At 42.0% G+C, this 16,392-nt stretch overlaps 1 protein-coding gene across 2 annotated transcripts in view; it reads right to left on the bottom strand.

Moving 5' to 3' along the window:
* Positions 1-16,073, bottom strand: part of LOC138756280 (alpha-synuclein-like) — a 95,748-nt gene extending 79,675 nt beyond the window's left edge. The window contains exons 1-2 of one of the 2 annotated variants that reach the window (XM_069922832.1): positions 15,747-16,073; positions 14,117-14,158 (exon numbers count right to left, since the gene is read on the bottom strand). In XM_069922832.1, coding sequence (XP_069778933.1) covers positions 14,117-14,158; positions 15,747-15,867 — 163 coding nt within the window. In that variant the 5' untranslated portion in view covers positions 15,868-16,073. The remainder of the gene's footprint in view (positions 1-14,116; positions 14,159-15,746) is intronic. The other variant, XM_069922833.1, reaches the window with a different exon arrangement.
* Positions 16,074-16,392: the final 319 nt, after the last annotated feature.

Genomic DNA, 16,392 nt, shown 5'->3' with positions numbered 1-16,392 from the left:
TCAGGTCACCCCTCAGTCCCTGATGTTCCACAGAATGCAATCCAAGTTTGTCCAACCTCTCCTTCTAGTTGATACTCTTTAATCCAGACCACATCCCAGTAAACCAAATTATCCCAAGAGTGCAAGTGAGTGGCAGAATTTAGAAGTGTTGTTGGGAATGTTGGAATGGAACAATGAGAGTGATGTTCGATAAATGTTAATGGGTGTATGATATTCATTGTGCCTTTACCAGACTGAAGGTCCTGTTTTGTTTCACTGTGATTATGACTGGAGGATTACATTTGCAAGAAGACCCTGGCTCTGCTGGGATTGATTGAGAATGAAGAGCAAATGAGTGTTATGAGAGACTCAGGTAGAATCAGTAACTGGCGCAGACAGATTTATGCAAATTGATAAAAGTATAAGAGGAAAGCTGAGAAAACAAAATTAATTCACTAAAAAAATGGTGAGGGTCTACAATGCCACCTGAAGTGGTGGTAAAACAAAGCAATGCATCAGGGACATGGACAAGGAGAAGGCAGTAGGTTTAACATTATTTTTTTTGAATAGTTAATTTAGAATTTTAAATATACAATACAAATGAAAACCCTCCTAACCACCCCCCCTCCCACTACCCCCCATAACCCACCCTCCTCCCACCCCCCAAAAGAAAAACCCAAAAGAAGAAAGAAAGAAAACAGGAGATCTAAACCATCAAAAACATAATCAACTGTCATGGATCAGTTACACCACCATGACGAGCTGTAGAGATTCAACATTTTAAACCCATATAATCCAAATAAGGGCTCCACACTTAAAAAAAATGATTATCATGTAAATTATACGTGATCTTTTTTCCGAAGGAATGCATGATCTCAATTCCAGATGCCATCTCTGTAACCCCAGATCAATCTATTTTTTTCCAAGTCTTGCTACAGCCATTGCCAACCTTAAAAATGCAATTTGATATTTAGTCAACCTCAAAGTCAAACTCAACATTTTAACATTACCTAATAAAAATAATTTTGGATCCATTGGTAATTGAATTTTAAAAACATTCTCGAGAAATTCCTTATTGTATCCAAAAAAGGTTTAACCTTATCATGTAGACAAGTCGAATGTAAAAAAGAACCTACCTTAACAACATCAAAAACATAAGTCTGAAGAGATTAAATTATATTTCTTTAACTTCTGAGGAGTTAATTACAACTGATGCATAAAATTATAATGAACTAATCTATATCAGGCATTAGTCATCTTAGTCATACTATCCTTACATATAGTTCTCCAATCCTCTTGATCAATTATTATTCCCAAATACTTTTCCCATTTTAATCTCAATTTATGAATATCTAATTTAGGCATCTTATTTTGTAATAATTTATACATTTCAGAAATAAACTTTTTTGTACCAAAATTTTTGTAAGCAAAATTTCAAATTTTGATTGTCTTGATAATCTTTAAAAAAAAGTCCAAAATTAACCCACAATAAAGCTTTTACTTGATAATAACAAAAAAAGTATTATTTGGAATTTCATATTTTTCTTATAAATCAGGTTTTAAATAATTCTGTGGGGAGAGGTGACTTCCTCACATCTACCACCTACACCATCACACCACGCACACCACCCCCCCCAACATGATTTTTTTTTTGGTGAGCTGAATCACATGGCCTCTTACTGCTGAAAAAATTTATGATGGTAAAATGGCCAGATTTTATAAATACTCCTTTCAAGAATATAGTGCTTTTAAGCCAAGTAGGTGCAGCAAAATTTGATCCTGACATGTTCATGTTAAAGGCTTGTGTGTGTGTGTGTGTGTGTGTGTAAGGTTTTGCAAGAGATTCCTTTATCAACGTATTCCCTGTGCCTTTAGTATTACTGCTCAAAGATCAAATCAATATTTATCCCTCCAGTTTAATCATTAATGCAATGATTGTCCTCTATTTCATTTCCATCTGTAAAACCTTGCTATGTACAACTCTGGGAAGAATGGGAGGGGGAGGAATGCAGACCAACAGATAAAATATTTGTGTGGGGGTGCGACAATTTCAGCTCCAGAATGGAGGTCAACAAGAAGTTTGTAGATGTTTGGATTGACTGCAGAACATGGACAGCATGTCGTCAAGGGAATTGGGTGGGTAATTGAAATGGGTGGCCACTGGGAGATTCCCACTATTGCGACAGAGCTAAGGTGCCGAACAAAATTATCTCCCAGTCTGTGTCTTGTCTCACTGATGTATGGGAGACCACACTGAGAGCACTAGGTGGTGGTAGATAACCCATGCAGATTAACAATTGAAGTGTTGCTTCTCTTGGAAAGTCTGAATGCTGGAGGAGGGAAGATGTGTGGGCACAGGTGGAACATCTCCTGTGGTTACCAAGGTGGAAATTGATGGGGAGGGAGGAGTGGATGAGAGAGTCACAGTTGTTCCTGGGGAGAGTATAGAGGGGAATATATGTCTGGTGGTGGGATCACGTAGTAGGTGGCGGAAATGGTGGAGGAGGATATGTTGCATGGGGAGACAGGTGAGGTGGTAGGGGAGGTCAAGAGGAATCCTGTCCTCATTGAGCTTGGAGATGCAACAATTTCAACACCTGTATGGAGGTAAACAAGATGTTTACTGATTCTGGCATTGACTGCAGAATGCAAAAGTGCTGAAGGAATTCAGCAGGTCAAGCAGCACCCATGGAAAGCAAAAGGCAGTTGACGTTTCGAGCCTTTCTTCAGGAGTGTTGAAAATCAGCAGGTGCCCAAATAAGAAGGTGGAGGACTGGGGGAGAGGAAGGGGATGATCACAAGCTAGCAGATGAGAAGGGGAAGAAGGTGGACACCTCTCAGCACCTTTCCCATTTCCCCCTCCCACCTGTACAACCTTTCACCTGCGCTCCTCACATTTCTCTTCCCTACTCCCCTGCCATTTTCTTCTTCAGGCATCTGCCTTATTTCCCCCTCCCACCTGTACAACCTTTCACCTGCGCTCCTCACATTTCTCTCCCCTACTCCCTCACCACTTTCTTCTTCAGGCGTCCACCTTATTTTTGGTACTTTTGAAGAAAGGCATGAAGCATCAACTGCATTTTACTTTCTATAGATGCTACATGACCTGCTGAGTTCATCCAGCACTTTTGTACTTAGCACCAGTAGAGTGGGCCGAACTGCCTCCTTCACCACAGTTTATAATTTTGGTCCAACATTTATTGGCCCTATTGATGTATGCAACAATTTAGTGTATCATTTTAGGCCCCAACACTACCTCATATTTGTCCCATAATTGACCCTACAATTAGCTCATCCACCCAGATTTAAAAGATCCACTGTGGTAATAAGGTAATGGGTTCTGGAACAAGTTTCTATTTCTGCTTCTACCAGTTTATCCAAAGTAACATCCTCAATCTCCTACACTCCAGGGAGGAATGTTCCCGCCTATCCAGTCTCTCCCCACAACTCAATCCTCCAGTGCCATTTGTTGGCTTTAAGGTGCATTAAAATAATCCATCTCCATGAAAAGCACTCAAACAACTCTCTTTTTATTCATTATTGTCTCATTTCCCCAATGATCTTTTCACAATTTGCAATCCTTAATACTAATCTATAGACAATGTGTGCCTGTAAAAGTATTGCATTCTCATTAGAAGAGGTGAATGGACACATTCTTTTCTCCAGGGTAGAGGGTATAAGTTTAAAGTGAAGGGTAGGGAGGGAAAGGATTTGAGATTAGAGTTTATTGTAATTTAATGAGGTTCACAATTTGCATAGGGCTTAGTGCAATGTAACAGTTAGTTCAATGCTATTACAGCACCAGTGACCCAGGTTTGAATCCAATGCTCTATGTAAGCAGTGTGTACATTCTTCCCAGGTCTGTATGGGTTTCCTCCCACCTTTCAAAAAAAAAAGGGGATTTGTAGGTTGATTGGTGTATTTGAGTGGCATGGGCTCATGGGCTGGAAGGGCCTGTGACCATGTTGTAATTCTAATTCTAAAAAAAATGCACAAGTATAATGAACAGATGCACTAATATTATTATTTGCTGTGGCAAAACAGACATGCAAGGTACACGATCTACAATAGTATAAGTTAAATTGCAGTAATTTCACACAAAGTGTGGTGCATGCATTGGGCAAGCTGCCAGAGGAAATGGTAGAGGTGGGATCAATTACAGTTAAGACATTTGGGAAAGTTCATAAATAGGAAAAGTTTAGAAGCATGTGGGGAAAACACTGGAAAATTGAACTTTGATAGGCAAGTTGATTGGCATGGACAAGGTGGGCCAAATGGCCTTTTCCCATCCTATCTGACACTATGAAAAAATATACAGTTACACCATCGGCAACCTAGGTTTGAATCTGCCACTGTCCGTAATGAGTTTGTACGTTTTCCCTGTGTCTGGATGGGTTTCCTCTGGTTGCCCTGGTTTACTTTCACCCTTCAAAACGTATGTGGGCTGTCAGTTGATTGAGTGGCACAGGTTCATGGGCTAGAAGGGCCTGTTACTGTACTGTAAATGTAAATTTTAAAAATGTAATATTTATCTCACACAAACTCATTTTGATCTGAAACTTAAGACAAGGTTAACAAGTGGTTGATCCATTTCATGAAGCTTCTCTACCATGTATTCATTCCCACCTCAGTCCACAGGCTAAAGAATGGAGAAGTATTTCAAGTACATATTGAGATCACCATTTATTTATTTACTTATTCTCAGAAAAGAACATCGGCAGATGCATTAACGACCTTCTGGTGAAGTACAGATATTACCAGAAAGGAAAGAGTTGGACTTAACATGTACCTCCTCTCTTTTCTACCAGAGATGTGCAGGTTTGTACAAGACAAACAAGATATAATGAACTCAATTTTTGTTGGAGTGACTTGTTGAAACTTGTCCAGAGTCAACATTTTGTGTGTGAGATTCAAGCAGATGATTAAAATGTGTAAGCAGTATTTTTTTTCTTCATTTTAAATTGAAAGTTACATTGTGATCTTACTTCTCAACAATAGTAATGTTGAGCTAAAAATAATTTGATAATTCTAGCATGAAAGAATACAAGAACTGAGTCATATTTTATGGAGGGGATAAAACCTTATTCTGTCTAAGGTTCACGAATGATGAGTTTATTGTCATATAACATTGTACAATATACATATGCACCAAAATTCTTGCTTTCTGTAGCCAGATGGGTATTTGTAAAGAAAAATCATAAGTAAATGAATTAAATTAAAAGACAAAAAGACAGAAAAGATAAATGTATATTCACAGTAATCCTTGTCCAGAAAAAGTGACTTGGAAATAGTGCAGACTGTCTATGTTTAGTGTAACAAGTATCAAGAGTCTGACAAGTTGGAAAGTAACTAAATCTAGAGGTGGTGGTCATCAGACTTTGGTACTTCTGCCCAAAGGTAGCAGAGAAAAGTGATTGTGACCAGGTTGATCGGGGGTCCTTTATGATGCTGGCTGCCCTCCTGTTGTTGTAAATTCTCTGAATGAGTGCTCTCAGACAGACAATGTGTTGATATTTCATAGAACATTCTTCATTCTATTTTTTCCTGCTTGGGTACTCCCTTGTGCACAGTAATATTGCGGTAATTTGAGTTGTCAGCCAGCTGTCGATGAAATCCCAGAGAAAGCATGACTGAAACAATCTTAGATTCTTCAGCAAGATTACTTCTTCATATAATTTGCTAATAAAACCTTCGAATCAATAAACTGGAGCTATAAAAGAGCTGCTGGAGAAACTCAGCAGTTCAGGAAGTATCTGTGGAGCCAAAGGGATGATTGACTTTTGGCAATGAGTCTCTGCATTAGGACAGATGCTGGATCTCGACCTGAAACTCTAATCACCCTATTCCCTCCACTGATACTGTTGGACCCACTAGTTCTTCCAGCAGCTCAATTTTTATTCCAGAAGGATTCTAAAATGGTGGCTGCGAAGTAGTAGGGTCAATTCAGAGCTTCCGCTATAAAAAATTAAAAAGATAGGAAAAGATGGACACCCTGAAAGTTATTAGAAGAGAAAATATTATTAACAAAAAAAAGTGCAAATAATGGGAAAAAGAGTTAAAACAACAAAGTCAGACAAAGGAGAAAGTGGTGACAGCAGACAAGATGAGGAGGTAAACCTCGGACCTGCCCAGGGATCGAAGACAATGCTAGAGTCAACATGAGAGCAAATAAGCCCCCGTTGGAAGAAAAGCCTAACTGAAGACAGACCAGAAGGGACTGACCTCAAAAAAAATGATCAAAAAGAGTTAGAAAAGGGAAAGATATGGCCGAGATAAATAATCGAAGAAGTCGTTGAACCCACACAACTATTGACAGGGAAAGCGGCAGGTGAAGATAATAGACCCATGCGACCCATATAGCTGATGCCCGAGGAGGGCTGTAGAAAGAAAAAAAATTTAGGCCCGAAAAGGAGAAGAAAAATAAAAGCTCACCTGAAAGAAAAAGTTCAGATAGAACAAGAAGCATGTTGGGAAACCGATGAGACTTGTGAGAGACTAAATACCCCAAAGCGGTTTAAAAAAAGAGATGGCAATCCCCTCAGTGGAAAAAAGAACCCATGGATAAGGAGGAAGTGGGAAACGCTAGTGGCTGCAGGGAAATTTAAAAAAAAACTCTAGTTAAGGGAGGAACATGAAAATATAAGAGATGGCAACAGCAGTGGAGAAGATCCTGAGAAAAAAAAACAGGAGCTTACCTGAATCCAGCGATGATGAAGTGTCGTCAGAGACAGACATCGATTCCGGAAGGATCCATGGACAAAGAGGCTGGAGATTGTACATAGCTCCAGCCAGAAAAAAAAAATCAGAAGAAGGAGGAGAAAAACAGAAAAGAAACGAGAGAAAGAGAAGAGAGAGAAAACATACTATGGGGTTAGAAAGGAGGAGGGTAAAGGAAATAGAAGGAGCAGGGCCAACTAACCAAGAACTAAATTAAACATTAAAAAAACAATACTAGGAGGGGTCTCCTGCTATCCTTTCCCCTATTGTGTGTAGTTCAATTTGTGCCCAGGAAGGGGACCCTCCTCCCTCAAACAGTGAGACCATGAAACATTTATACAAGAAATATACCAAAAAGATAAATAATACCTTATTAAAACATATATACCAGACAGAAAAAAATGCATCAATGTATTGAAGGTGTGGCGGAACAATTAATATCCAAGATGTTGTACAACAGGATCCTGGACCCTTGGTGCCAGAAAGGGATCAGGTGTAACAAGGACTGTTATGATCATAGACAACTAATGTCAATCGAACAAATGAGGATTAAATTTGGATTATCTAACAGAACATTCTTCTGTTTTCTACAATTGAGATCTTTCTTAAGAGACAAATTAGGACAAACAATGATTCTGCCAGAGTGTAGTACCATGGAGATTCTCTTTTGACAAGGGAATGTATTTAAGTTTATTCCAGAATGTATCTCTTACTCCAGAGTGAGAGCCCAAAACCAGGGTTACACTGGTTGAGGGAAAGATGGAGGTTAGACTTGGGTACAATGATGAATGAAAATTGGTGGGAAGACTTGTGTCTGAACAGCATGACAGGGATTGTCAATGCTAGATACATGCTGGTACAGTACTATTTCCAGCATCAGTTGCACCTCACACCCAAAAATTACATGCATCAAAGTCAGAAATGTGTCTCAAATGCGGTAAAGACATCGGAACATGTATCCATTGCACCTGGATTGCTCATTTATCCTTCTGGGGGAACATCTTAAAAAAAAAATTACAAAAGTGGAATTTCCACAAGATCCAGAATTGTTTCTTCTGGGAGATATTGGTGAAATACAGTTTAGATTATCCTAGCATCAAATTCAACTTATGAAGATCATTTTGTCAGTAGCCAGGAAGTGTAAAGAGGTCGCATGGAGGTCCAACTCACAACTTGATATTGCATGATGGAAAATGGAAATGCAGTGTTGCATTCCCCTGGAGATTACTTACAACTTGAGAAGGAAGTATAACAGGTTTATTGAAGTGTAGCGGCCGTATGTGAGGTACCCATATGTGAGGCACATAGGTGCACAGATATAATCTATAACATTTCTCCCCCCTCTCTCCCCCTGCCGAGAACAGAGTTAAAATACAAGCTGTCCCAACAGATAAAGAGAGAATGAATGAAGGTTCTGGCATAGAAAATGTGTGTTCTAATTTTTAGTTTTTTATTTTTTCCTTTACCTTTTGTAGTTTATTTAATATCTGGAAAGGGAGAACTATACTGGACCCTGTATATAATATTGTGTGATAAGAAAATGTATTACATTGTTTGTATATATTTGCTTGAGTCTTTTAAAATAAAATATTCCAAAAACATTTATTCCAGATCCCAGCATATGCAGGTTTCTGCACCTCCAAAGAACTGGAACAATTTGACTGGCCGATTGATTGTTGAAAAGTTTGGAAAGCAATATTCAAAAGGTTTTTCATTCAGACAATTTTTTGGGCTCCTAACAGTGGTGTTGCCTCATCCTAACATCAAGCATTGAACATTATTGCGTAGTACAGGCCCTTCAGCCAACTATGTTGTGCTGACCTATGGAAATCTACTTTCTAATTTTCCCTACCTCACACCCATAACCCTCTATTTTTCTTAGATACATGTGCCTATTAAAGAGTCTTGTAAATGTTCCATCTTACCAGCTTCTAACACCACCCCTGGCAATGCACCCATCATTGAATTTAAAAAAAAATCTTGCCTCTGACATCTCGAAATTTTCCTCTACTCACTTTATTTTGCCCAGGGAAAAGTGCTGGCCAACCACCCAATCTAAGCTCCTCATAATCTTACTTACATGGGTTAAGTCACCTCTCATCCTTTGTTGAGCATAAAGCTAATCAACATTCTCTCATTCAACCAATAGTTTACAGAGTTTTACCAAAGTAGAAATAGTTACAGTTCCTAACTTCCCATTTCATGAACAATGAATACACCTGAGGAAGTATTTTTAATTAAAAAATATGAAATATTGGGTGTGGGAACAGCAGGGATGTAGACATGACTGAGAATCAGGTGGCACAGCTGGCAGAGATGCTACCTCACAACAACAGCTGCTCCGGTTCAATTCCCGTGTGCAGTTTGCAGTGACTACCGGTTTCCTTGGGTCATCTCATTTCCTCCCACATTGCTAATATGTGCTGGTTGGCAGGTTAATTCTCTTTAGTTTGCAGGTGAGTGATTTATAATGAGGGGAATGGGCTAAATGTAAGATTGGTGCAAAATTCTCCTCACTTTCACTCTTTCTCCCCTCCCGCTCCCTTCCCTGTCTACTTGGAGATTGCTGATATGGATTTGGCTGGCCAAAGTGTCTGCTTCTGTGCTCTTCTCCCTGACAATAAGTGAAATGAACAGCATAATAGTTCCTTTCAAGCTATTTATTCATCATAATTAAGAATGGATAATTAAAACCATAATAAAGGTGCCTGGTAACCATCTTTTTCCCCAGGGGAACTGAATCTAAAACAAGAGGACATGGACAAAAGGTGAGAGTGGAAAGATTTAAAAGGGACCCGAGAGGCACCTTCCTACTGAGGATGGTGGGGATGTGGAACTAGGTGCCATAGGAAGTGGTAGAGGAAGATTTAGACAGGTACATGGATAGAAAAGATTGAGAGGGATATGGGCCAAATGGAACTAGCTTGGGTAGACACTTAGATTGGCATGGAAAATTCTGACCAATGTGCCTGTTTCTGTGCTACAAATTTTGATGACTATACTTGTGTTTATATGCTTGCAGGCTATCATCTACATGCTTATAAAAGTGCGTAGGCATTTTGTTAAGTTATGACACCAGTGCAAAATATAGGTCCTTGTCGAAAACCTGGAGTATTGCTGTCAGTGCATTTTTAAAGAATATGAAGATGACCAGAAGAGTTTCCATAAAAGGTGACAGAGACTGAGATCTTGATCACAATCACCTCCTGCATCAGATGTTTTCCTGTTGCTGAAAAAGTATGAACAGATCTTGGTTTGCAAAGAAGATTCACAGCAAAGTAACTGCTTAATGCAAGCATGGAACATATTGTTCAGGAAGTGACAAAGACTCAATATGACCCCATACAGCATGTGACTCTCAGATAAAAGGGACAAAAAGGACAAGGAAAGTTTCATTAAAATACAACCATGAAGGGGAAAAAAAAGACACTTGAGCATGTTACAGAAGTCACCCTTTCACTTTTTCTCTCATTTTCCCTTCACTTCAAGCGACTTAAATTGTAATTGGATCAACTATTTGCTGTGCTTTTGTTGAAGAACATTTACTCTTAGGAAAAAAATCTTGAAACCTTTACCATATCCACCCTCTAATTCACAGCAGGAGGGGCCAAATTACTAGATAGAAATGGCACGCTTTAACTGAAGAGACACCTTGCCTCAGGTCAATTTCTGATAAGCCAATAGTTCTCAGATGCAGCCTAACAGACCAAATAAAACTATCGAGCTTAATATTCTGCACAGCAGTTGATGACATAACCAATGATAAAACAAGGGTGAGGGAGACAGAGGAAGCTTCTACCCCCACAACACTCACCAAAGATCAGCTTTGATTATAGTCAGAAACTTCCAATTTGGAGAAATTGGGTAAATCAAATGAGATAGCAACTGTTAGGCCACAAAAACTTGGGACACTGGGTAGCTGAAAAGGAGCAATACTGCAAGCAGGCAACAGATAGGTGAGCCCAGGAACTTATTAATTAGAAACAGGAGTAGGCCCCTCCAAGCTGCTCTATGAATCCTCACTGCAGTGCTCTGCTGCCCACACCCACATCAAGAAATCATTCATCGTTCCAACTTTGATTGTAATCCAGTCACCACTGCCTCCAACAAAGTGTGTCTCTTGTCTTCAGATTCAGCACAAAGACAGTCAGAAGAAATGAGACTGATTGACAATGTTAAATGATTATCAATTTGGCCTGGAAGTCAGCCTGAAGAAAACTGAGGTCCTCCATCAGCCAGCTCCCCACCATGACTACCAGCCCCCCCACATCTCCATCGGGCACACAAAACTCAAAACGGTCAACCAGTTTACCTATCTCGGCTGCACCATTTCATCAGATGCAAGGATCGACAATGAGATAGACAACAGACTCGCCAAGGCAAATATCGCCTTTGGAAAACTACATAAAAGAGTCTGGAAAAACAACCAACTGAAAAACCTCACAAAGATAAGCGTATACAGAGCCGTTGTCATACCCACACTCCTGTTCGGCTCCGAATCATGGGTCATCTACCGGCACCACCTATGGCTCCTAGAACGCTTCCACCAGCGTTGTCTCCGCTCCATCCTCAACATCCATTGGAGCGCTTACACCCCTAACGTCAAAGTACTCGAGATGGCAGAGGTCGACAGCATCGAGTCCACGCTGCTGAAGATCCAGCTGCGCTGGATGGGTCACGTCTCCAGAATGGAGGACCATCGCCTTCCCAAGATCCTGTTATATGGCGAGCTCTCCACTGGCCACCGTGACAGAGGTGCACCAAAGAAAAGGTACAAGGACTGCCTAAAGAAATCTCTTGGTGCCTGCCACATTGACCACCGCCAGTGGGCTGATAACGCCTCAAACCGTGCATCTTGGCGCCTCACAGTTTGGCGGGCAGCAACCTCCTTTGAAGAAGACCGCAGAGCCCACCTCACTGACAAAAGGCAAAGGAGGAAAAACCCAACACCCAACCCCAACCAACCAATTTTCCCTTGCAACCGCTGCAATCGTGTCTGCCTGTCCCGCATCGGACTTGTCAGCCACAAACGAGCCTGCAGCTGACGTGGACTTTTTACCCCCTCCATAAATCTTCGTCCGCAAAGCCAAGCCAAAGAACAAAGAACATCAATTGCTGGGCTTTCATCTTCTGAATACTCCCACTGAATTCCGTGGAAGTGGTCCTGGTGCTTACTGTTGGTAATCGAAGAGGAACTACTCTCTCCTTAATCTTCAACTAAAACTGCCCACTGAATGAGAGGACCAAGGCACTTTATGGACTTTAGAAGAACACCACTATGGAGGTTAGAAAAGTGGTTTCAAAAAAGATGAAGTGGAAAGAAAGTATGATCTGACCATGAATCAAGATGCATTTCCTAGGATACAAGTGCAGCCCATTGAACATTTATTCCACTGAGTCTAGGGCTGCCCTTGACAACGTTAAGCAAGCTAAATTTAAAGGTGTCCCGAAATCTGCCCAGATGTTGAACCTCCCTTGCTGCAGTAATCACGGACTGCTCCAACAGTTCAAAACTTTTGTCTGCAGTATTGCAAGTCACTTTTTGCACTAGGATTTCTGCGGCTATTTATTATCTAACAGATATTTAGAATCTCTTTTCATTTTATTCACTTATTTTTTTCTGTTATATTTTTTCTTTGCAAGTACCTGTTCAGCTACAGCAAGAATTTTGGTGTATATATACTTTGTACAATGCATATGACAAAAAACACATTGTACAATGTATATAATGCACCAAGGTATACATAATGTATACTTTGTCTATACAAATATGTATACATGCAAAGTATACATTTTTTAAATCATTAAATAATCCTGAGAACATTTGCTTCATCTTAAACACACCTGAACAATTTTATTAGAAAGTCACCAAACGATGCATCTTCATTCCAAATCTCTACCTTTTCATGGTGGTCTACAGTCTCTCTTGCAAGACATTCCTCATTGATTCTGGTCACCCTCTGAAAAGTCAGAATCTAATAAATCAATCAATTCTATGCAATGACATCTTTGTTGAAATTTGCTCTTTCCAGTTGGTTCTTATTTAATTTCTACTTGTTTCAAGGTCCAGAAATTAATGTATAGAAGACAAATGGGAAAGGACTTGATGCACTATCCAAACATAATCAGTACTGATTTGACACTGGTACCCTGGACAGCTCCACACTGCCAAGTAGCTGGCTCCACATTGCTTACTTGCACTTCAAAATTCAACTGTTAAGTACTGATCCAAATCATTTTTGTCTTCCAATCTCACTCATCTTGGTGGTGTCTTGCTTTACGGAGAATCACATTAAATTTAACAGCCTGATACGTCAAACCTCAACGACTACTTTGAAAAGCCAAAGGGATACACGTGTTGCTGAAGGGCCAGTGAGGTTTTGAATTCTTCTTTCACATCTGCAGTAACACGGTGGGAGCTACAAAATCAACATTGTTTGTTGGAACTTATTCTTCCCCATCTGAGATTCTACATCAAAGATAACTTCATGGCAATTCTATCTACCTATCTGTCTTATTAATTGCATGAACTGGATTATGAGGGCAGTTTGCATGGACTGGTCTAGTATTTCTTTGAATCCAAATGGTAGAGGCTGATCATTTAGATTTGTTACAGCTGATTAAACTATCTAAAAGGAAAGTTGGATAGTGGCTATTGCTTTGTTGGGAGTTTCAAGCAGGATGTGGAAGATATGCAGAGAGCGAGAGGAGATTTACCAGGCTGATGCCTTGGTTAGAGAATGTCTTATGAGGCAAGGTTAACAGAGGGCTTTTTCCTTTGGAGCAAAGGAGGATGAGAGGCAGAAATGGGCTGGACAGCCAGCACAAATTTTTCTAGCATAGGAGACCCAAACACCAGAGAACATCTGTACAAGGTGAGGTGAGGAAAATTTAGGGGAGAAGTCAAGGGCAAGTCTTTTTACATAGAGAGTAGTGGATGCATGGACTGCATTGCCGAGATGGTAGTGGAGACAGTTAAGACTCTTTGATGGTTACATGGATGCATGAAAAATTGAGGATTATGGATGTTAGGTAGGGAAGGTTTAGTTTGTTGAGTAGGTTTCTATCAATTGGCACACCATTGTGGGCTGAAGGGTCTGACTGCACTGTAATGTTCAAAGTTTAAGAGATATAAATATGGTAATGAAACTGCTCAGGGTGGTTGCAGGAAGTGATGGGTATAAATGTGGAACCCTCTTCACCAAGGTGTTGCGGAGACTGGAGATTACTAATAGAGTTTCAGATCAGATATTGTTAGAGAACAAAGACAAGGGTGTTGAGGTAATGATACATGTGCATTAAATGGTAGGATAAACTAGAGGACTGAACGGCCTCAAACTGTTCCTCCAGCCCTAACAGGCAGAGACGCACGTGCACAGAGACGATCACAGACATGGAGAACTGTATTAGGCAGTGATACCTGAGGACACTCCGTGAAACACACCTTCTTTAGTCTTGGAGCCTGGAAATAAATACATTTAAAATATATATTTTAAGGAAAACCCTGTTGACAAATTCAACATTTTTGGTAAAATGTCACAAATCCCAAAAGTAATGCCCCTACTCCCCAGCCTCTCATCTTTTCCACCAGATTCCCCAAACGCGGAAAGCAAGCGGGAGTGCGGTGGGGGGGGGGGGGGGGAAGAGAGGCGAAGGGCAAGAGACCCGTTAAAACATACGTTGTCCTGGAGTTCGCCCGGACTGATGTTACAGGCTGCTGCGTGTGGGTCATCAGGGAGGGTCGGGGACGGTCGCTTTGGGTCAAATCGATCTACAGGATACGTTGACCTCCACGCAAGTCAGCAAGGGGTTAAACACGCCATGACTACAGCCCCGGCTTCACAGAACGCTTCCCTCCTGCCGGAGATCTGGTAACCGGGGAGCATGTTAACGGTATCAGTTCCGAACTTACTGTTTAATGCTTGTAACAAAATAATCCCCTTAACATCTCAATCCAGGATTTTAATTATTGCAAATGCCCCAGAAAGAAAATTAGACCCCTCCCCCTTCTCAGTCAGTCAGGAGGGATTGGGGCTAGCTTTAATTCCCGCAGCTCCCCCTTGGCCAGAAATCGGGAGCCCCTGACCTTGAGATCCGATACCACCCACTAGGGCCCCTCCAGACTGGGGCCACGAGAGCGAGAGAGAAACATTTCCCTCCAATCTCACGGCGTTCAAAGCGTGAGCTCCCCGCTACGTTGCTCTAGATCTCCCCGCTACGTTGCTCTAGATCTCCCGGCTACGTTGCTCTAGATCTCCCCGCTACGTTGCTCTAGATCTCCCGGCTACGTTGCTCTAGATCTCCCCGCTACGTTGCTCTAGATCTCCCCGCTACGTTGCTCTGGATCTCCCCGCTACGTTGCTCTGGATCTCCCCGCTACGTTGCTCTGGATCTCCCCGCTACGTTGCTCTGGATCTCCCCGCTACGTTGCTCTGGATCTCCCCGCTACGTTGCTCTGGATCTCCCCGCTACGTTGCTCTGGATCTCCCCGCTACGTTGCTCTGGAGCTCCCCGCTACGTTGCTCTGGAGCTCCCCGCTACGTTACTCTGGATCCCCCCGCTAGGTTACTCTGGATCCCCCCGCTAGGTTACTCTGGATCCCCCCGCTACGTTACTCTGGATCCCCCCGCTACGTTACTCTGGATCCCCCCGCTACGTTACTCTGGATCCCCCCGCTACGTTACTCTGGAGCTCCCCGCTACGTTACTCTGGAGCTCCCCGCTACGTTACTCTGGATCCCCCCGCTACGTTACTCTGGATCCCCCCGCTACGTTACTCTGGATCCCCCCGCTACGTTACTCTGGAGCTCCCCACTACATTACTCTGGATTCACCCCCCCCCCCCTCCCCGGTCCATTTCCTCCCCGCCAGACACTTGATGCTCCTTCCCAATTACTTCCACCAAGAGGGTTCTTCTCCCCTATTCCATTCCTCCCCCCCCCAACGCACTGGGTGTTTAAATAAATGGTCCTCCCTTTCCAAGCTAAATTCATTTCTTCAACTGGAAACGTCTCCGGGCGTTTTGAAAGCTTTAATTTTATTTGAACCTACCCACATAAAGCACCCCATCCTTCGTCTTTCCTGCCGCCTCAGCCACTCCTTGCTTTGTTTTTTCCGCTGCCGCCACCACTCCGTCTTTGGCTTTCGAGAGCCCTTTCATGAACATATCCATGGTCTCCGGCAGCGAGAACGAAAGCGAGGAAGAGTCTTCACTGCTTCTCACGAACAAATCATTTACCAGCCCGCACAAGTTGACTTCCTCTTATTTCTCCTCCTGTTTGATTAATTATCCGGTCTTTCAGCACATCGCCGCTGTGTCATTGGTTTAAGAGGGAAGATTGAACAGAGAGCCGAGAGCACTGGGTGATAAGGAACGCGCTGCCTGAGCAGATTGCAGACTCCGCTCAGAGGCGTCCCTATCTCGGGGAGCAACGTGCATCCTGATTTGTTCGCGCCAGCGACTTTCATCTCTCTGCTTAAGACCCAGTGTCCCAAACCAGCACGTCCTCTGAACCCTCCCAACTTTGTCCTGGCGTCATTGAGTTGGGACCTCATGACGGAGCTCAATAAAGGAGTTGGGGAGACCGCGCGAAGCAAGCAATGAGAGTTGATTATCGTCTCTAAATGAGTGCAGGAGTACCGCAATTCTTACTTACTGCATCCAAACAGGATCCCAACTACAATAGGCAGTAGACGT

This window comes from Narcine bancroftii, chromosome 3 (assembly GCF_036971445.1).
Source record: "Narcine bancroftii isolate sNarBan1 chromosome 3, sNarBan1.hap1, whole genome shotgun sequence".
Classification (NCBI taxonomy): Eukaryota; Metazoa; Chordata; class Chondrichthyes; order Torpediniformes; family Narcinidae; genus Narcine; species Narcine bancroftii.
This window is presented reverse-complemented; position numbering and strand designations above follow the sequence as displayed.